General features: G+C 39.3%; 5 protein-coding genes across 7 annotated transcripts; 2 read left to right on the forward strand and 3 right to left on the reverse strand.

Moving 5' to 3' along the window:
* The first annotated feature begins 473 nt into the window (after window positions 1–473).
* On the forward strand, window positions 474–2,325 carry tspo (translocator protein). The gene is made up of 4 exons (XM_083771802.1): window positions 474–609; window positions 1,277–1,451; window positions 1,585–1,723; window positions 1,836–2,325. Exons 2-4 carry the CDS (start codon window positions 1,279–1,281, stop codon window positions 2,007–2,009), a joined length of 486 nt encoding a protein of 161 aa, XP_083627928.1. The 5' UTR covers window positions 474–609; window positions 1,277–1,278; the 3' UTR covers window positions 2,010–2,325.
* A 598-nt stretch (window positions 2,326–2,923) lies between these two features.
* On the reverse strand, window positions 2,924–4,153 carry uqcc2 (ubiquinol-cytochrome c reductase complex assembly factor 2). Its single transcript, XM_083771803.1, has 4 exons — window positions 3,982–4,153; window positions 3,502–3,576; window positions 3,247–3,313; window positions 2,924–3,104 (listed from the first exon to the last, which is right to left on the reverse strand). Exons 1-4 carry the CDS (start codon window positions 4,117–4,119, stop codon window positions 2,989–2,991), a joined length of 396 nt encoding a protein of 131 aa, XP_083627929.1. The 5' UTR covers window positions 4,120–4,153; the 3' UTR covers window positions 2,924–2,988.
* Window positions 4,154–6,840: 2,687 nt separating this feature from the next.
* Window positions 6,841–8,056, forward strand: cUnh1orf74 (chromosome Un C1orf74 homolog). The gene has a single exon (XM_083771798.1). The coding sequence runs from the start codon at window positions 7,144–7,146 to the stop codon at window positions 7,966–7,968; it is 825 nt and encodes a 274-aa protein (XP_083627924.1). The 5' UTR covers window positions 6,841–7,143; the 3' UTR covers window positions 7,969–8,056.
* A 114-nt stretch (window positions 8,057–8,170) lies between these two features.
* On the reverse strand, window positions 8,171–11,990 carry sirt4 (sirtuin 4). 2 transcript variants are annotated; one of them, XM_083771797.1, is made up of 4 exons: window positions 11,591–11,990; window positions 10,228–10,712; window positions 9,395–9,689; window positions 8,171–9,133 (listed from the first exon to the last, which is right to left on the reverse strand). In XM_083771797.1, the coding sequence occupies exons 2-4, from the start codon at window positions 10,710–10,712 to the stop codon at window positions 8,990–8,992; spliced, it is 924 nt and encodes a 307-aa protein (XP_083627923.1). In that variant the 5' UTR covers window positions 11,591–11,990; the 3' UTR covers window positions 8,171–8,989. The 2 variants fall into 2 exon arrangements, with proteins under 2 accessions (XP_083627923.1, XP_083627922.1); XM_083771796.1 differs by having other exon boundaries at window positions 11,486–11,990.
* Window positions 11,991–12,209: 219 nt separating this feature from the next.
* On the reverse strand, window positions 12,210–19,940 carry sxph (saxiphilin). 2 transcript variants are annotated; one of them, XM_083771781.1, is made up of 17 exons: window positions 19,691–19,940; window positions 19,222–19,385; window positions 18,489–18,588; window positions 18,208–18,384; window positions 17,916–18,078; window positions 17,411–17,475; window positions 17,110–17,267; window positions 16,767–16,953; window positions 16,206–16,354; window positions 15,413–15,503; window positions 15,007–15,054; window positions 14,407–14,589; window positions 13,890–14,037; window positions 13,690–13,772; window positions 13,406–13,590; window positions 13,105–13,291; window positions 12,210–12,978 (listed from the first exon to the last, which is right to left on the reverse strand). In XM_083771781.1, exons 1-17 carry the CDS (start codon window positions 19,734–19,736, stop codon window positions 12,935–12,937), a joined length of 2,178 nt encoding a protein of 725 aa, XP_083627907.1. In that variant the 5' UTR covers window positions 19,737–19,940; the 3' UTR covers window positions 12,210–12,934. The 2 variants fall into 2 exon arrangements, with proteins under 2 accessions (XP_083627907.1, XP_083627906.1); XM_083771780.1 differs by having other exon boundaries at window positions 13,401–13,590.
* Between the last annotated feature and the right edge of the window lie 10 nt (window positions 19,941–19,950).

Below are 19,950 nucleotides of genomic sequence, written 5' to 3' on the forward strand. Positions count from 1 at the left end.
TTATAAATAGGGTGTCCTATCATTATAGGCCTACCTTGTTTATTATTTAGTTATGAATTTATTTATGTACATGTGTTTTAAATTAAACAAATTAGCCTAAGATACTATACTATTAGGAGTAGGACTAGTCTATAGTAAACTACTACAATGTTATGAAGCTGCTTATCATTGGGCTCGACGTGCACGTCATAGTGCACGTGGGGCTATTCAGCCTTTTACGCTAAGCCACGCCTCTTTGAATTGTGCAACGTTTTAATGAAATAAAATCCTTGGTCTTTGAGAAGAAGATGCACGTGTGCTTTTACTTTTGAAACCAAACGTAGCATAATATATCCTATGCTTTTAATAAATGTGCTAACGAATGATCTGTAAAGATTGTGTTAACTGTTAAATGTTATGTCAGTCAGTCATTGTCTTTTTAACGACGGTCGCGTTAATGGGAGTGTCATACTAGGCTCGAACACACTGCGCTTACAATAAGGAAACCTTGTATGAAGTTATGAACCCCCGACACATTTTGCTTATGGTATATGACTTTTGATAGATAAACAAATATTTTGCGCTACCCGGTGATCCTACTTTAAGTTACAACACAAGTGCACGGCTCAGGTAAGATCAGAGAGAGATACAAGTACAACAGCCGTATAGCGTACATTTATCATTGACAATAAATATGTAACTTCAGCCGTATTCAATTCATGTATTGTGTCACTTCTTTTTTTCTAAATCGGTATTCGGTAGGCTAGTAAAAAAGGGATCTTTTTCTTTTCTAAATCGGTAGTAAAAACAATAATAACAATGGAAATGTATCGGGTCACTTGCAAAGAAACTTTGACTGTTGGGATGTAGTCCTATATACTGTAGGCTATTGTTGAAATAAATGTAGCCTATGCATTGCAATATCACAATGGTGATGACCAAATCTATATATAGCCGCATTATTTTACCCTATAGGCCTAATGTTTTTCGAGATGAAAACAAACAAAAAAGTATAAAGATACATGATTCCACATTTAAGAAAGATATAGTTAATTTGATCTAATTCAGAATGTAATGTGCTGCTGGGGACCAATAAAAACAGGCAGTCACAAAATAAAATTTGTATCTGGGCTGACACTTAATTGCCCTGGCATCCTAATTTTGGGCACTTACTGTAATGACATGCCCAAAATTATATAGTGTACAGTAGGCCTATATAGTTTTTAACTATTATTTATTTAAGTGGTTGGTTAACAGTTTACTGACTAGCTACAACGTCTGTGTGTCTTTTCTCTAGAAATGTGGCTGTCAATGCTGGGACTGACAGTGCTGCCGCATCTTGGAGGGCTATATGGGGGCTATGTCACACGCCATGAAGTCAAGACCTGGTACCCTACTCTTCAGAAGCCTTGGTGGCGCCCACCAAATGCAGCATTCGGAGTAGCATGGACATGTCTCTATACAGGCATGGGGTCAGTATCCTAACTTATTATGCATGCAAATTGCAATCATATCTCGTTTACTTTTTACACCCATCAGTTTGAGACCAGTGAAGTCTTGCTGATCAAATCTTCAACACATTTTGAACTTGTGACTGTCATACAGATATGCTTCCTATCTTGTGTGGAAAGAACTTGGAGGTTTCGCTGAGGATGCATTGCTACCCATGGGACTTTATGCGCTGCAACTTGCCCTGAATTGGGCCTGGACTCCTATCTTCTTTGGTGCACACAAGCTCAAACTGGTAACTTTAAACATAAAATCAAAAACATGCCAGGACTTGTTTTGTACAGTAACAAATGTTTAACATATTTTGTGTGCATGTGTTCAGTAAACCTTTACCTGTCATCTTTTAGGCGCTCATTGAAATCATGTTTCTCACTGGAACTGTTGGAGCTACCATGGTGACCTGGTATTCCATAAGCCGTACTGCTACTCTGCTCATGGCACCCTACCTGTCATGGCTGTGTCTAGCTACCTCTCTTAACTACTGCATATGGAGAGACAACCCTGAGAAAAAAGAAGAGTAGTAGGCAACACTTTGTTTTAACAAGCTCTAGGTCAGAATAACCATCAAAACTATGAAGTAACATTATAGGTAGTAACCAAAACAGTGTTTCAGGATACCCATAAAGCCAACTTCATGAGGTAGTCACCTGAAATGCACTTTCATCAGACTTAAAGGAGATTCCACATATGCTGAGCAGTTAAGTTGACTGCTTTTCTATCAAATAAGTTACCCATACCACAGCCTGGAGGTGACTAGTAATGTCTTTACACCCAATCATTTACCGTTTGTATTGAATAAATTCTGCAAGTTATATTGGCTGAATACATTTTAGCCTTTTGTCCACAAATAATGTAGTAATGTGCCATCTTTTTGGTATAAACCTCTTGGAATCAAGACTCGGCCTGGGCACCAGTTTGACCATTTGAATTGAGACCTCTTCAAAAAGTTCTACATGGAATAAATTCAGCTGGTTTTTTGTGCTGACGTTGGGACTGTTGTTTTTTTAAAGTATAAATTTACAACACAAAAGTGTTGGATATTTAAAATCACTAACATAACAAATCTGTAACCTACTTATATTCACCTACTGTACACCAAGTGTGTGGAAACAATTAATGACATACAACTTGAGGAATAACCTTTCTTGTAACCACCGCACTCTGACAGTCACATATGTTGTGTTACCCGCTTAGATCAACATCATAGGAAGAGAGGTTTTGGGTTGTTTTGTTTTGGGTTTCTACATCACAAATCAATGACTGACGTTTCGGCTATCCAGCCTTCATCAGTGCATACGACTTGAAAAGAAACACACTTCAGGAAACGTTCCCATCCATCCACCTTCCCTTAACTTTTCTTCTATACGTTACTTCATCCTGAAAACCTCCTTAAGAAAAACACAAGGCGTGTAATGTAAGAAATAAGACCCAAGCTCGTGAAACCAAGATATAGGAATAATCTTTTATTTCTAAACATGCAGAATGACAGGGGGAGGGGTGCTATTTCTCAGGCTTCTCAGCCTTCTCAGGACCATCTTCTGGTGACTTGGAGGAGAATCGATCTATTAATGTCTTCCACAAGCCTTTCTTTTCATCATCCATCTGCTGCAAACTCCCTGTAAAAAGATAAAAATCAAAATAAGCTAGGAATTGTCTTCAGAATTGTTGATTGTTAATACATTTACCGGTACATGAATATTTGCCTGTGTGCAGTGCAAAGTAATTTTTCTACTAAATCCGATATGGTTATCTCCATACCTGACAAAAGCAATCGACATTCTTCCACTGTCACTCCAGTAAAACTTGTGTCCTTCACACGGGGAAACTGAGCATGTTAAAAAGAAAGAAGATATATTTTAAACTATACGAAACTGACTTTTTGTCTTTTAATTTACTTGATGAAGCAGCATTAATACAACAAATTAGCAAATAATTTATATCAAGTCATAAAAGTAATGACCAGTTGACCACCATAACAGCACTCATGCAATGTAGCCTATATCTTAAACTTACTCGTTCTTTGTATACATTGCTGTTGATACATGCCAAACTGTCATATATTTGGTCACATTTGTCAGGATCTGTGATCTGAAAAATAAATATAAATCACAGGGCCATTGGAAGAAAAGCCATATCACACAAACAGACACAAATTATGTAAATTTCTGACAGTCAAATTCTTTCATTGTATGAAAAATTACTTAAGAAGTTGCCACTTAAATGGATGTACACATCACATATCCATTATTTTTCTAGACGTAGTGCACTATTATGACATTAATCTGAATGATAAGCTTGGCTGAGAAAATGACAACTTGACTTGTATCCTGGTTAATTAATTAAATACGTCCTAAGGAGGACTAGTACACTAAACAGTGACAGCAAGGTCGATAGCGTTCTGTTCATCCTCTTGGCTAATGCTAACTGCAGGTAACATTCACTGTTGAACTAGATAGCCCAACATGAACAGTGTCGTCAGCTATCATACAATACCTGTGTATTTTCACCCTCACGAAAAGCATGCGCAACCTTCTGTCGGAGAAACGTTCCTAAATCTCGACCTTTCTTTGATTCATCCCTTGGCCATTCCTCGCAGAGTTTCAAGAACCGACGATACCTTGTAGCAGACATGATTTGTTATTGAACGCAGACGGTATCGCGTTTTTGGTGTAACTCATTACGTTTGAGCTTTATGGCTCCCCGTACTTGTGCTACACCCAAATCGACCCGTGTTGTACAAGGTGTTCTTCTGCTCCGCGTGGTTCCGTGTCACACAGTCACACTCACATACCAGTCGCATAAAAGAAAGATGAGTGGAGCGGCTGTGAAGAAGGGTTCTTCGCGACCACCTGGTGTGGTAGGATGGATCACGTCTGCTTGCCAATTCGCAGCAGACAGAAATGATTTTAGAAGGTGAGTGAAAACAGGAACATTTCTTGGATGTCCTCCTACAGCTCCCATAGCTAATGCTAACAACGCCATGACCAAGCTTAGCTATCTCTGCCCTTGCTTCTGCTCTCAAGCTCTTCTAGAGTCTCATAATTAGTATAATTACATTCATTCACGTTACATTCTCTCTCTCTGGATGGCTGCAATTCGAAACTGGCCTCTGTAAAATCTGAATCCCCCCCACCCCCCCCCCCCACCCCATTTTCCCTTTTTTTGCTTCCCATATGATGAATTTAGCTACATAGAAATGTCTATTTGTATGTCTCTAAATGTTTGTATGTCTTTAAATGTTTTGATGAATTGAACAATGTGGACCCTGTTGTAAACAAGTGTAATGCTTAATTGGGTCGTCCACTCACAGTTGACAGTCTTTGTATTGAGTTTGTGCTTAAAATGTACTGTACATTCTACAAACTGTTAATAAATATTTCAATCAATCAATCAAAAAAACTCTCAATTCAAAGTATCTTATTGGCATGAGAACGTACGTTTACATTGCCAAAGCAGAAGTGGAACAAGACGATCAAAAATAAAACAATGTATTTACAAATAAATATTGGACATAAATAGGAATTAAATGAAAATGTAAACAGCTGTGTTACATTAACACTTTGGGTAATGCTATCTTGTGAAACTATAAAAAGATTGCATTTTCTGTCAGAGATAGTTATACTTATACAATATACATCCATATAGTCCACACCCACAACACCAGAGGGAGTGCAACAAACCATGTACAACCCAGATTCGGCACAAACAAGGGACTAAATTCTTTTCGCTCCTATGCCACCAAAATGTGGATCGCCCTACCAACAGTCATTAAGACATGTGAATCCCTTGACTCCTTCAAAACCGCTCTCAAAGGGCACCTACGGATGGCTGCAATTCGAAACTGGCCTCTGTAAAATCTGAATCCCCCCCACCCCATTTTCCCTCACTGTATATTGTATCTTTTCCCTTTTTTGCTTCCCATTATGATGAATTACTGTTCTGTTCTTTAGCTACATAGAAATGTCTATTTGTAGGCCTATGTCTCTAAATGTTTGTATGTCTTTAAATGTTTTGATGAATTGAACAATGTGGACCCTGTTGTAAACAAGTGTAATGCTTAATTGGGTCGTCAACTCACAGTTGACAGTCTTTGTATTGAGTTTGTGCTTAAAATGTACTGTAAATTCGACAAACTGTTAATAAATATTTCAATCAATCAATCAATCAATCAATAGCCTAGGAGACTTAGCTTTATACTTTTGGCCTGCCTGTTTTGTGCTGGCGTGACCTCCGGGTGGTGCAGTGGCTCACACGCACAGTACAGTACATGTTTGGAATTGGGTTAGCCGCAATTTGCACTATTACGATTATAGTCCAACAGAAAAGTCCTATCCGATTGTATTAAACAACCTTAACTCACCATATTGCAGCTGTTTCTATCCGCAAAGTGTTTGTTCACCGTAGACATGTTATGAGCTACTTTTTGACAAATTTCAAGAAATTCTGTGCAGCCGTGCAGGTGATTATTTTTTTAATTGTTTGAGTTTGGATGCGCTCGTTTTCCAACACGGAACCTCCTTGCTGATTCCTGCATTATGTGCAATTTCAAAACGGGTGATATACAGTCTGTTGAGTGATTTCCAATGAGCGCTTCCAAACTCAAAATAACACCTATCACCTGCACAGTGATAGAATGTATTGACAAAGTAGCTCATAACATGTCTACGTACGTGGAACATGGATTTTTATTAAACAAACACTTTGCAGATAGAATAATTCAAGCTTTTCGTGAGTTTAACGTTGTTTAATACAATCATATAGGACTTTTCTGTTTGGAGACTTTAGTATAGGCTGTTAATGGTCAGTGTTGCAATCCAGATTCAACACATAAAAAAAAGAATCTAGTGTTGCAAATTGCAGCTAGAATTGGGTAATGCGCCTTGCGAGTGAATTATGTAATTATTATTCATTTTTTTTATTTACAGGAACCTACTGGTCAACTTGGGTTTATTTGCAGCTGGTGTTTGGGTTGCAAGAAATCTGTCTGATTTTGATCTGATGACTCCACAGCCTGTGGCATAAAACAACAGCACAAGGTAGGAACCAAAGGGATGCATTGTTTTGTGTGTTATCTCTGCTGATATCAAAGAAAAGCACTGCCAAAATGATTGATTAAATTGGGAGGTATTTTATTAGGTATTTATTTGACTTGCTAGCTAGTGCCGTAGTGCGCTAAGATTTTTGCTAAACACAATAACGGAATGAGTCACTATGACTTGAAGAGCATGTACTTGGCATCATGGCAGTGCCACCCTCAGATCGCTCTCTGACCATTGTGTTTTGTAAATACCTCAAACCAATAAGAACCTTTAAGCCTATATATTAAAACGTCAATATTCTCTCTTTAGGTATCATGGACCCAAACTGAAGAAGCAAACCACAATACCAATGCTTAATAACGATGTGTAAACATGATATAAACAGACTCATTAACAATCGTTTTTCGTGACAGTGACAACATATAAACTGACATTAGTAGTTTGGATTTTTTTTCTTCACATTTAAATACCGTAATTTATTTTTTAAGCTTATTTTCTCTTGATTGAATTATGTAACTGCTAGAACTCACACAGAGGAGCATCATTCAGAAACTGAAAATGTAACATTGTGGCACTTTGCAACAAGCGAGAGATCAATGTTCTATCATTTATAATCATGTCATCTCATGAGGTCTATAATCATGTCATGGCTTCTTATGAGGTCTTTAGCGCTGCTGCTCACAAATGTTTATCTGTTAGAGGGAAATCCCTCTCTATTACCCAGAGTGTGGCCTTGGCTATGCAAGTCCTGGCTGTCGACATGGGCTTGAAACCAGCTTTACTGTATGATAGTAATGGCGCCGATATAGAGCAAGTGCAAGAGTATTTGATCTCACTGCAGTCTGTCCAGCTTGTGTCCAAATCTCTTCTCACAATGTCTCTAAGTGGTAATGCCCTCATCATTAATCCAACAATAGTAATGTCAAATCTAGAACAGTTATTTAATATAAACAATAATGTCATTGTGATTAATGTCTGCCATTCACTGGAAAACCCTCGCATCATTGACCCTGTAAATAAGGATTTGAGAAATATGCTACAAGAACTGTTAATTATGTTAAGGCAGTTTGTGCAACAAGCTGAAGTAAAAAAAACGCTTTATATTGAGGAAGAATCAAATGATTGGAACTTGTGCTCTCTCTTTGGGATTCTATTGGGATATCCAGCAACCTACTGGTTTGACCAGAACAGAAGTTTTGAGAACTGCCTGGCAATGACCCCATTGATGGTGACGAAAGCTTCAGCGACATGGAAGGCGTGCTGTGGAGAACATACATTTCTGCTGTATTCCTTCAGCATTCCAATAGTTCTGCACAAAGACACTCAGTGCATTGTGGACGGCTGGAACCTTCGACTTAAAGAGAGATTTCAGCAGCAAACTGTCTTTAGTGATCTTAATGTTTGCCAATCTGTGGTCACATTGCCCTCTGTCTGTCTGTGATTCCAACGCAAGTTTAAAACATTTTCTCTGGAATTGTTAGTGTTTAAAGTGTTTACTGCATCACTCAATTAAACTGACTCAAACACAACTTTAATGAGTTGTTTATTTAAAATTAAAGTATATAATTTAATTTAGTTATTTTTTCTTCAAGTACATTTGGACATACCTTAAATGTGCCTTCTGCATTTACCCATCCTAATATTTAGGAGCAGTAAGTGTTATTTTAGTTTTACCCATCCTAATATTTAGGAGCAGTAAGTGTTATTTTGAACAGAGTCCAGGAAAAAGTTAGGCTGACTGTTCGGCTATAAGTGTCTTGCTCAGAGGCACTTACAGCTATGGCATGAAATAATTCCTTATGATTTGATGCCATAAGATTCCTTCTAAATGTATGATTAATTACTAGTAGAGTACAAAGAACATCAGTAGCAGAGGATCAGGGAAAACAAAACGGGTTGATCTTGTCAAATTCAGTAGTGTTCAGTTAATCAATTGTTTGATTGGGGGAGGGGTTTGGTCAAACCACGTGACTTCCATTGAAAAAGCATTGGGGCGGCCATGAAACAGGCAGAACACAGAACATTAGTTATTTGTGTGTACGAAACCCAATGCTGTGGGAAAACTTAAATCATGCCATTAACATGGTGGGGTCTTGTTCCAGAGTTTGGGGAAAGCAAAAGGGAAGGCCCAGTCACCCTTTAGGTCCAAGCAAGGCATGTTTTGGGAACTGAAAGGGTGTTTTGTGGACGACCTAAGTAACCTAATGAATGAAATGAAATGAAATTGGAACAACGCAACATTGTAAAACATATTAATTAAAAGTTAACATGGCTATCTACTTGACTTTGAGGTATCATTGACAGTCTGGAGCGATGAACTGATTGGAAGCATCCATCCATCTTCAACCGCTTATCCGTAGTCGGGGTCGCGGGGAAAACAGCTCCACCAGAGAGCTCCAGACGTCCCTCTCCATGGGAAGCAATACTGTCCAAAATGTTACTCTGACTTTAAGTCAGAGAGGCTAAATGATTGATAGCACTTCACCACAGCGGGCACTCACTTTCAGTTCTGCCAGATGGTCCGCCCTCGTGGCCCCAATGTTCAAAATGGCAATTGGGATTTTCGTATCATTAGCTGCCAGTAAGAATCTGTATCCTGAATAAACCTTTGGAAAGACAAAGAGCATTCATAGTTAATCATGAATTGTATTGTTTTCATTCCATTCAAGTTATTTACAATGTCCAGACTCCAGAGACAAATGACCTTAAACAATGCCTCTACATTTAACCAGGTTTTTTCTAAAGTGAGATGTTCATCAAAATTAAAACGGAAGTACATTAGGTGAAAATATTAACGACATTAATCGTATGTGGCAATAAATACATCAGTTAATCAAAGACATTGCTAACATCTCAGTAAACCCTACCTGCACTGAGGACCCTGCAACGAGCACTGCGTCTGATTCTTCCAATCTTTCATGCACAAACTGCACCGTTGCCTTGTGTACAGTGTCTCCGAAAAATGTAACTTGGGGCTTCAGTATGCCTCCGCAGTCCTTACAGGAAGGAACTCTGAAGTGGAGGACATGCTCATCCTCCAAGAAAACATCACCGTCTGGAGCCACGCCCCCTGCCTGTGCTGTCCAACCAGGGTTCAGTGCTGTAAATCTCTTCTGGAGCGCCTCCCTTGGTGAGATCACACCACATCCCAGACACATTACCCTAAGGGGGACATGCATACAATTAATTTGATTTTGTGTATAATTTGTTATCCTGCAGCTCTTATGACTACCGTAAATTTATTTGGCTTTATGTGTCTCAGGTGGAAGGTGCATTATCAGATTTGTTTGAGGTTCTATGTTGCCTCCTTACCAGTCACAAAAAAGTGTACTCCTGATAAAAAACTGCTTGTATCAAGGTGGAAACAGGTGTTACAAAATGGAAACGATCTTTTCTGAATGTAGGGTTGGAATTGTCGATTACAACTAGCAAATGGTTGATACACTATGGGTGCTGTAGAAAAACTCCACATAATGCAAATGCATTTATTGCATTATGTGGAGTTTAATTTCTGCTGTAGTCATGATGGAACCAACGAGGGATTGTAGGACATTATTTTCTCCAGTAAATATACTAGCTATGCCAGGCTAGTATTTGTGTGATGGTTAGTCTCAGTGCTAACCAATTAATTATCTGTGGTGCGACTAGACTTCTAACCGAATCACTGTTGTGTGTAAGTAAGAAGACAATGCAGCCATACCTGTGTGTACACCCATGAAGTTCAGTGAGCCGTTTTTGTCCTGCTTTAGAATGAAGGGCATCTACATTCTGAGTGACAAGCCAGTGCAACTTTCCCCTTTCCTCCCATTTCTGCAGTGACTTGTGTGCAGAGTTCGGCTGGTGGGAGGAGAACTGTGGCCACCCCATGTAGTTCCTTGCCCAGTAGCGCTGACGAGATTTAGCACTACGAATAAATTCAATATGCTCCATGGGTCGTCGATCAGTGCGGGCATACAGTCCAACTCCCTCTGAGCGATAATCAGGAATTCCAGATTCTGTCGACATACCTGCACCAGTCATAACAAAGAGTTTTGTGGCACGGGATACAAAGGTTTGCAGCCGTTCGAGGGTATGTGCATCAATGGTGCTGCTGGCAGGCACAAAGCTCAACAGTCTTACAGGAACTGCGGCTGAACCTTTTCCTGGTGCTGTACAAAGCACAGAGGGCCTCCATGGCAGTCGCATCTATGTCAAGACAACAATATGTGGGTTATTTTATAGCTGTCATCCCAAATGGGGGGATATATATATACACACACATATACATATATAAACACACACGACTAGGCCTACCACTTTTATTTTATAAGGTTTCTCCATTACAGGTACTCCATGAGAAATGGCATGTCAAGGTATGTGACATGCCATTTCTGACATTTTTTGAAAATGTCAGAATCGATAAATACATCTACGAGAGTCTAAATCTTAGGCTATATTTGGCTGATGTAATGACATGATTAATATCATGAATATAATATATCATGAATAGCCTACAATCATACTGTACATTACACAACGTAGCCTATAGCCTACTGTGTATACAAATATTTACATGTATTATACGTATCGTTCACACTGCATTGCAGTGATGTTTGTGAAGGCAAGACTTATGCCTAGCTCTGGTCGAGTCCTTAAGGGTATGGACTAGCCTACATCTACGAGAGTACATTTTAGGCTAGCTATGGACCAGAGCTAGCATTAGCCCAAATGTACACTAAGTACATGAACTGCTTCTGCATATATTTCCATTGCAGTTCAATTTGTAATTCTCTCAAAACAATGTTTGAGACTACACGTACTACAGTGGATCATAACCTTGACAGCAACACAACATATTAGTAACGTTATATTTAGCAAGCTAGAACCAAGTAAATTAGATAAATGTTTCAAGAGTCACAAGGAACTAACGTTACAGCGCACAGTTCAAAGCTAACTATCTGGATGAATTGTAATGGTACCTTGTCACAACACCGTACTGACGTAGCTAATTCTATAACATATCAGAAGGTAAATATGACAGAATGACATGGCCACTGCCAAGCTTTATAAAGTAATGCATTTACCACACTGAAAAAGGACGCCTTCAAGCAACAGTGAGAAGAACCGGATGTGTCGCATTTTTGTGTAACACCAGTCAAGTCAAGGAGAAAGGAAAAGGAGGAAAAGCCTGGCGACCTATGCTGGAGGCGCCCGTGCAAGGTTATCTATGGTTATTTTACTGTGTGGACGTAAAAGTCACGGTTATGTACTATATGTAGCTGCTGTAGCCGGGACCGGGCATCGAATCACATAAGTTATATAATATAGCCTATATATGTATTGATTTAAATTATGTAAATATGTATGCCAAGTAATAAGTAAATAAACTATTTTTGTAAGGACGTTTTTTGGATAGGTTAGCCTCTTCTGAATAATTTTAAACAAGATGTTCTGATGAATTGAGAATGGTGGACCTGTTGTAAACAAGTGTAATGCATTGCATAGGCTACTGTGAAATAAAAAAGTAAATCAAATGGGCCTATAGAAGGAGCAATTCCCTTATATTAGCAAAAACAGCAAGCCAAAGATTGAAGACGACTTGAGACAAGCCAGGTGGTTGAAGATTACTAAATTACTAATTTGGTCTCAAGTCTTCAAACCTTTGAAATTGAAAGTACAAATGCAAACTGTAGTTGTCAACATATTGATTTGTAATTTATTTATTTCCATGTGTTCTTGAAGCACAGCAGTTGGCATAATGTGTTATTGCTTGTTGTAAACCATCGGTTTGTGACTAGTCATATTTCAATTGCTGAGTTTTTAATCACTGACATGGTGAATCAAGGCAAGAGTCATTGGCCCGGTTTCCCAAAGGGAAAATTTCAGAACGGTAGACCTGAGGCCTACCATACCAGGCCTGAGGCCTATGCATGGCACATCTATGCACGGAATGTCTGTTCACAGGGTTCTGTGTGCGGACTAGAGGGCATCTGAGCATGTTCTAATCTACATAATACCACTTACACCATGTGTCCTTTGGGAAACTGGGTCTTTGAACGTTGAATGTTAAAAAATAAAATAAAACTTAATTCCAGTAGTACATTTGTTTTGAGAGTTGCTAAAGGCCTTTTCACCTATTTGTCATGGCCTTCAACAATTCGATCAGTGTTTGTAAATTCTTAGAGTTTTATATTGTAGGCTTGTAGAAGCTGCATGACATTTCATTTCAAGCTTTGGTGCACATAGTGCACACCACACACACAGTCAGCAACACATAGTCAGGATTACTATGGCAACTGGATGATGTAGAGAAGAGTGGGTTGGCAGGAGGCAAGCTGCGAGAATGAGTAATTCCAGCCACTCAGGAAGAAAAGAAACATCTGTGTTTACCGATATTGCATACATGGGGGTTTTCTTCTTTTTGTCCATTAGAATATGCTGCACACATCCTGATCACAAAACTCCAAGATATCTGTTGCAGGGAAGATATTAAGTAGTCAATTCATTAGGGTTTAATTAATAACGCATTCATTGTGCATAGTTCATATAAGTGATATCCTATGTGTAACAATAATGCACATGTAGACTACAATCATACCAGAATGTGTGCAGTTGAAGACTGTTTCAGCATGTCTGTAAAACTCCTCCCCAAGGATAGCGCGATAATCCATGTGGCTGGTGTGCACAAGACACTGGGTCGCATCTTTGAATAACAGATCACTTTCTCCATATTGCATGGACTGAAAGAGCTTGAATTCTGTGTCTGGGTTGGCTGACAGAGTTTCCTATAAATTAAATCACAGTTATTGCACTGCAAATGAAGTTTGCTGTCTTTGAGATGTGTATATGAAAATCAAAATTTATGTTATAATAAAGTATGTTTAAAGTAACAACCTGACCTGTGACTTCATGAGAAAGTCATATACTCGGGCTGTAAGAACTGGCCGTGTCATGACGATGTTTGGAGGGATGACTCCTAAATTACAGTTCTTCCACTCTGATAAAGAGGCACGTCGACCATCCCCACACAACAACTCAAAGTCTGCTGACAGCCAACTGTCTGCCCAGCCAGTCGAACTCAAACCTGGAGAACAAAAGGCAATGCATAATGTGGCAGAACACTGGAACGCAGATAAATATATGCATTAGCATGTACAGTATGCATGCAAGTTGAATAACCCACTGAGAATGTTGGTCTCTAAATTGTGCTGCTCAAGGAAGGCTATGTCTCCGTAGCTTTTGCCACTGGTGTCTCCAACCAGGCACCTACAATCAATAAATATAACATTTATAAAGTATTTTCCACAACAGCAATTATTTTCTTGACAATCTTGAACTCATCTAAACTGAAAAGCCAACTTTCAAATACATTCTCTGACATACCTCAGTGCCCCCATGTTGCCATAGTAGCGTTCATTGTGGTTATCAGCACAGCGTTTGGTTGCAGCCTCTCCTGTACCACCCATGCACACTTTACAGAGATTCCCCTGGGAGCCAGGAAGACAGCCCTTCCAGAATACATCACTGTACACTAAACAAAGACATAACAAATCACCACACTCCCTTTTCTGGAATTTAGCCACCACCGTTGACAGAAAAAAAAGGGAATACAAGGGTCAAAGCAATGTGATATAGTCTGAGTATGTAGTATGAGTATGTATGTAACAAACATTCTAGTCTGTATATGAAGTGTAATAGAGAAGTGTTGAATGAAATGCAGTTCATGAAGTTAAAGCACTTGCAACTTAGTGTTACTATTTTGGGCATTCAAAGATTTAGATGTAGATGGGCTATTTTCCATGCATCAGTTACTATGCTACAAATTATAAGATAGACCTTAAGCATCAATGAGGTGTCCTATGTAGGATTGTCTATGAAACAAAACATGAAACCTCAGTACCTTGGTTTGGATCACAGGGGGAGCTGCTGTTATGATCCATGCTTAAATGATGTGTGTAGGGCAGCAGCCAGCCTGCAGGACTGTACATGTGTCCATGACAGGAGCGACGGCCCCCAAGGTTCCCAAAAAATAGGTTTCTGCTAGATCGTTTCACAACCGCCACGCCGACCACTGACGGCAACACTGAAAGAACACACTGATTGATACACAGTATAATCCTCAGTGTTCATTAAATTCTGAAGAGTTTGGGCGAATTGAACATTCATTCAATTCAACAATAAAAACAATAGATTTGTCACTTTATGTGTATGTATATATATATATTTATGTGTATGTATGTATGTATATATTTTTTATGTGTATATTTTTATGTATGTATATATATTTTTTATATGTACATACATACATACTGTACATACATACATACTGTACATACACACACATTTTCAAATGATTAAAGAAAATAAAAACATCACTATTTGATTTATCAAAAAATAAATTTACATTAATTGAATAATCACTAAGACGATAATCGATAGTTAAAGTCCTAGTCCTGTTGAAAGCTGGGTAATAATGGGTAATTCTTTCATCTCATCTTACCATCTGTCTCTAAGTGGGTCATTCCATCAGCAGGAACACAGTTCTCACCTATAGGAGAGTCAAAGCAAACAGCCCAATATTTTTAATTGTATTGACCAGTTACACCCTAGTGTCAATAGCAGATCTACAATAGCAGATCTACAAGCTAACAGTCACAACATGCCGCAAGAGGACATTGTAGGTCAGTTATTTAGAGCCCTGGGGAACACTGGTCAATGAAGTATATATAGCGTTTAAATGGTTAATAAAGATGGCATCAACCAGAGAATCTGAACTTCTGTGTTATAGTAGCCAAAGTATACTGTATGAGTTTATGAGGATTTGTACTCCACTGAACGACCGTGTCCCGTAGGGCAAAGTATAAATTAGTCATCAGAATTCCATACAGTGTGATGTATGGTCTCACCATAATACTCTGTCACCACTGGGACAAGGCCACATTTCCCGGCCATGAAAGCATGAGTAGCATCCAGCGAGACAGCATCCACCTCATCTCTCTGTGGAAAATTGTGAGGTGTGTAGAATCAGTGATACTGGTAGCCCAAAGAGCAGTCCAACTGATAACAGATGGTATATTAATAATTTGTTAACAGTACAGAAGTTATTAATGATTATATAGTTATATTAATAACTTATAAGACATGGCGATATATCAACACTATGTAAATAGGAAACCCATGTTGAATAACAAATATTCAAAATAAAACCATAAGACAGTTCAATTATCCAGTGATGTTTAAAGGTTACCACATGGACCCTAGCAAAAAGGAAAAAAAGGAGGTAGGGTAGGCTACTAGCAGGGGTCAGCTTGTTATGGAACTTTGTCTAAATTAAATTTTTGCCATGGATATATAAAATTATTGGTCATTGACAGAAACAATTAAGCCCAGCCCTAAATGTATACTAGTGGACTCCGAATGTGCAACAGTTTCTACTGTCTATGTGCTACACATTTTACATCAATAGTATTTCTGCATTAATTAAATCAGTGTTTTGGTTGTTGAACCTATTCTGAAAAAAAGCCTAGAGATTGTCAGCCACTGTATACTGGCTGGATACAGGCATCAATGCAGCATGCTCCAAGTCAATTATATATATATATATATATATATATATATGACTCTTGATGACCCCGGTCAACAACGTACAGTATATGTTGTATAATGGGTATACAGGGTTTAAGTGGGTAAACTACTCACCTTTATCTTCTCCACACAGTCACTCATAGCGACTGCTCTAACACACACTAAGGGGTCTGACTTTATATTGAGGGCCCATTGCTCACATTTCTTCTGCTCTGCATGGCTAATGCAACACCAACGGACAACGCTGTCCTCCAATGAGCTACCTACGCACACAAACAGACACACACACACACACACACACACACACACACATACACATACGTTCAGTGAGGTCAAAGGTGCTCCTCAGTGCACAGGTCATGTAGGTTATTGTGGGCCAGCAATGTTCGGAATTCGCCAATCAGGATGGAATATGAAAAATCAGATAACAGTCTTGATAACTTGACTATAGAGATAATGTGTACTGATTTGCGTGATGTTTGGACACAATTTGCAGGAGTATAAAAAAAAAATATATATATATATATATATATATATATATATATATATATATTTTTTTTTTTTACAAAACCACAGACGGACAGACGGACGGACAGGGTGCAAAACATAGTCTCGGCCATGCCTTTCGGCCTGGCAGAGACAATTCAAAACAAACACACTAATGTTGATAAGCACCTTCATGCCCAAGGCCTTTGAGGAGCGCTACATAATCCAGCCCCAGCACCTGACTGACATCTTTATCATCTGTGAGAATGGCCAATTTATCTGTTGCATCCTTGAAGAGTAGGTCATTTTCCTCATAAAACGACGAGTTAAAGAGTTGGAAACGCAGCCTCTCTCGTCCCCGTTGGCCAAACAACATCTACCACATATGAAAAGGGCAGTGAACAAAACAAAGCAATGGCGGGCAAGAGAAGGAGCACAGCAATGTTATATATCAATGAAGTCAGCGTGGACGTGTCTCTGGATTTGTTGGCCGGGTTAAAAACAATGTTTTAAAATATATAAGTATATCTACCTGCACTGTCGTCAGGAATTTGCGAGCCATCTTGCGATAGTTCAGTCTTGTGACCATGCCTCCTCCTGGACCACGACCCAAATTGCAACGTTTGTACTCACTGAGAGGAGCATGTGAGCCGTCGGCACACAGTAATCTGAACTCTTCTCTCTCACTCTCTGTGACCCGAAAGAACAGTTATGAGCCAATGGCGGAAGGGTCAAAAGAAGTTTGAAGAGCCAGAAGGAATTTGTTATAAAAATTGGCTTGTTAAATCAAATACAGAGAAAGTCACATGCACATGGAAAAGAGTCAGATTTACCTTCAATACTCTCAAGGGCTAAATGATCTACAAATGCAACATCCCCTGCTCCAGACTTGAGACATCTATTACAGGCAGAGGAAAATATATAGAAAAAGCAGACAGTTACTGATGTTGCACATTTAGAAAGACATACATTTAAGTTATTCATGCTTTAGGCCAGTGGTTCCCAAAGTGTGCTGAGGTACACTGGTGTGTTCTGTGTTGTGAGTCAAGCACAGATGTTTCTAGGGATTTCGTGACAACCACACATTATATAAATTCTGTATATTATACAACTATACATAATGTTATTGTTGAATTACTACTACTTTTAATTACTAATTTCCCAATACAGCAGCAAATTCTATACCCAAAAAAACATATTTCAACCTGTCATCGTTATTTTGGTCATGTCAAAACCTTGTAGATATTTGCCTTTATTTTTTGACTTGCCCATTTGTGTGCATTGGACAAATTATAAAAAGTTAGAAAACCACTGCTTAGGGCAACTGCCAAGTCCAACCTGAGCGCCCCCTGTGAGTTGTAGAAGGGTTCACTGTGGGACGTCTCACAGTGGTAGTTACGCTGTCGAATGTATGACTTCTGGCCTTGACACAAGGCACACAAGGCTGGTGCCATGGCCGAAGCCCCAGGCACACAGCTAGAACTGAAAAAGGTACCGACATCTACAGTAAAAGTAAAACATAACACATTTAATGACCGAGATGACAAAATGCTATTATTATTCAGTCTAATAAAGATAAAGTAGACTCCATCCTAGTCTCGTGTAATGTCTTATACTTAATATACTGTGCCTTGGCTCAAGGGCCGCTCCTTTTCCCAGGTCAAATAGTTACGAGACAGCAGGAAGCCTAGAGGCAGACTCCAGCCAGCTGTCCATCGTGCTCCACTGTGACAACTTTTGTGGCCTTTTAGAGAGCGTATATCCATGGTGGCATTTGTCACCACTGCTACAGCCAGAATACAACCTCCTATGGTGTGCACACACACACACACACACACACACACACACACACACAGTTACACTGTTACTGGTGAAATATCTCAAGGTTCCAGAACATGAACATGAATTTACCTTCACTATAGATCTCCTTGGCGATGGCAATGAGGCCAAACTGCTTCACAGCAGAATAAACCTCTCCAGCATCCAGTGTCACTATATCAGCACGGTTAGCCTGAAAGATATAATCTGCAGTGAAGGCCATTTTCCCCAATCTGACAGTAAGAATAATATCCACACACTCGTTCTCAGACAACGTAATTCAATCTCGCTCAATCTTTATCAGCAATTTAAAATCTAAATCCCTGATGGTGTGCCGAGAGTAAGATTGAAACATCAGTGGCACAGCAATAAACGAGTGAAACCGAGAACCAGTGTGCAGATTTTCTTTTTTTTTTACTTAACTTTTGATTGTCGTTTGTCAAGCATATGGATTAGATTATCTAATCTACTTTCCAGCAAGAGACACCGGTCTGTCAAGCCATTGGGGCAGTTTATTTCACCCCTCTACAACAAGCCCCCCACCCTTCACTGGCCCCAAGGCACAAGGGAGTCCAAATGTATGCTGTTGTGGAGAAGAATGTCTAGGACCACTTCCTCACGCCACCTGAACAGTCCCCCCCCCCCCCCCCCCCCCAGAGGCAGTGAGGGTTATATGAGCAAGGCTGCAATAAATTCCATCAAAGAGCTTTCAAAAAGAAATCTGAAGAACTTCAATCATGTCAATAATAATAATGTCATACACTGCCAGCTGGAAACTTTTCTGAAAACAATAGTGCCAAAGTTTGTCATGTGAAAATGGTCTCACCCTGATTTTATCGATGCAGTCAGCAGTGCTGTAGGCACGTACACAGGACAGCCTGGCAAAGGCTGCCACAGCAGCTGGAGGCAACACAGCCACCAGGGCTTTGGCCAATTCAGCACATTTCTTCTGTTCTGGTTCCGACACTGTACACCACCGCATCTTCTTTCCTATTTTGCAAGGAATGTCTCCAACTGAACGATATTTCACTATAAAACTCTAAACTTTCATGTATATACTGTGTATTTTTGGATAGGGCACTGGAAAAAGGTTAACATGTGAACAGACTAGAGGTTATAATCCAAATAAACTGAAACTGCTTTGCATACATGCTGGCAGATTTGTACATAGTTGTATAACGTACCGTATTTAATTAAAGCTCACAACACAGGAAAGTGTTTATATCTTGAGCATTACATTTTCAATACTACCAGTATTGCCAGCTGAACGAACAAGCCAGAATAATCACACTTACCCAAACAGCCATAGAGAAATATGAGACAGAGAAAAACTGTTCGCATTTTTCCCTCTTTTTCGGTTCAACAGATGTCTTTAAAAATGTACCCTACACTTGACATAATCCAGCAAACCAAGTTCCATGAGGATTAGACGCGAGGGGCAGTGATAGCGAGGTAAATATAAAGTCTTGTGCAAGAGGAGCTCTTCTGGAAAAAAGTGACTTTTGTTACACACATGGAAAATATTTAAGACCATCTGTCACGTGGACTGCCCACA

The sequence above is a fragment of the Protomyctophum parallelum genome (assembly GCF_964188405.1).
Source record: "Protomyctophum parallelum genome assembly, chromosome: 8".
NCBI lineage: Eukaryota > Metazoa > Chordata > Actinopteri > Myctophiformes > Myctophidae > Protomyctophum > Protomyctophum parallelum.

What these genes read in the sequence shown, in the direction of transcription:
- tspo (XM_083771802.1), top strand. Translation starts at nt 1,279, where the DNA reads ATGTGGCTGTCAATGCTGGGACTGACAGTGCTGCCGCATCTTGGAGGG. An exon ending in TGTCTCTATACAGGCATGGG is followed by an intron (nt 1,452 to 1,584) that starts GTCAGTATCCTA and finishes ACTGTCATACAG; the next exon opens with ATATGCTTCCTATCTTGTGT. An exon ending in GTGCACACAAGCTCAAACTG is followed by an intron (nt 1,724 to 1,835) that starts GTAACTTTAAAC and finishes GTCATCTTTTAG; the next exon opens with GCGCTCATTGAAATCATGTT.
- uqcc2 (XM_083771803.1), bottom strand. Translation starts at nt 4,119, where the DNA reads ATGTCTGCTACAAGGTATCGTCGGTTCTTGAAACTCTGCGAGGAATGG. An exon ending in GCAATGTATACAAAGAACGA is followed by an intron (nt 3,314 to 3,501) that starts GTAAGTTTAAGA and finishes TAACATGCTCAG; the next exon opens with TTTCCCCGTGTGAAGGACAC. An exon ending in ATGTCGATTGCTTTTGTCAG is followed by an intron (nt 3,105 to 3,246) that starts GTATGGAGATAA and finishes ATCTTTTTACAG; the next exon opens with GGAGTTTGCAGCAGATGGAT.
- cUnh1orf74 (XM_083771798.1), top strand. Translation starts at nt 7,144, where the DNA reads ATGTCATCTCATGAGGTCTATAATCATGTCATGGCTTCTTATGAGGTC.
- sirt4 (XM_083771797.1), bottom strand. Translation starts at nt 10,712, where the DNA reads ATGCGACTGCCATGGAGGCCCTCTGTGCTTTGTACAGCACCAGGAAAA. An exon ending in CTTCATGGGTGTACACACAG is followed by an intron (nt 9,690 to 10,227) that starts GTATGGCTGCAT and finishes TGTCCCCCTTAG; the next exon opens with GGTAATGTGTCTGGGATGTG. An exon ending in TTGCAGGGTCCTCAGTGCAG is followed by an intron (nt 9,134 to 9,394) that starts GTAGGGTTTACT and finishes GTCTTTCCAAAG; the next exon opens with GTTTATTCAGGATACAGATT.
- sxph (XM_083771780.1), bottom strand. Translation starts at nt 19,736, where the DNA reads ATGCGAACAGTTTTTCTCTGTCTCATATTTCTCTATGGCTGTTTGG. An exon ending in AATTCCTGACGACAGTGCAG is followed by an intron (nt 16,954 to 17,109) that starts GTAGATATACTT and finishes CATATGTGGTAG; the next exon opens with ATGTTGTTTGGCCAACGGGG. An exon ending in CTCATGAAGTCACAGGTCAG is followed by an intron (nt 13,292 to 13,400) that starts GTTGTTACTTTA and finishes TTTAATTTATAG; the next exon opens with GAAACTCTGTCAGCCAACCC.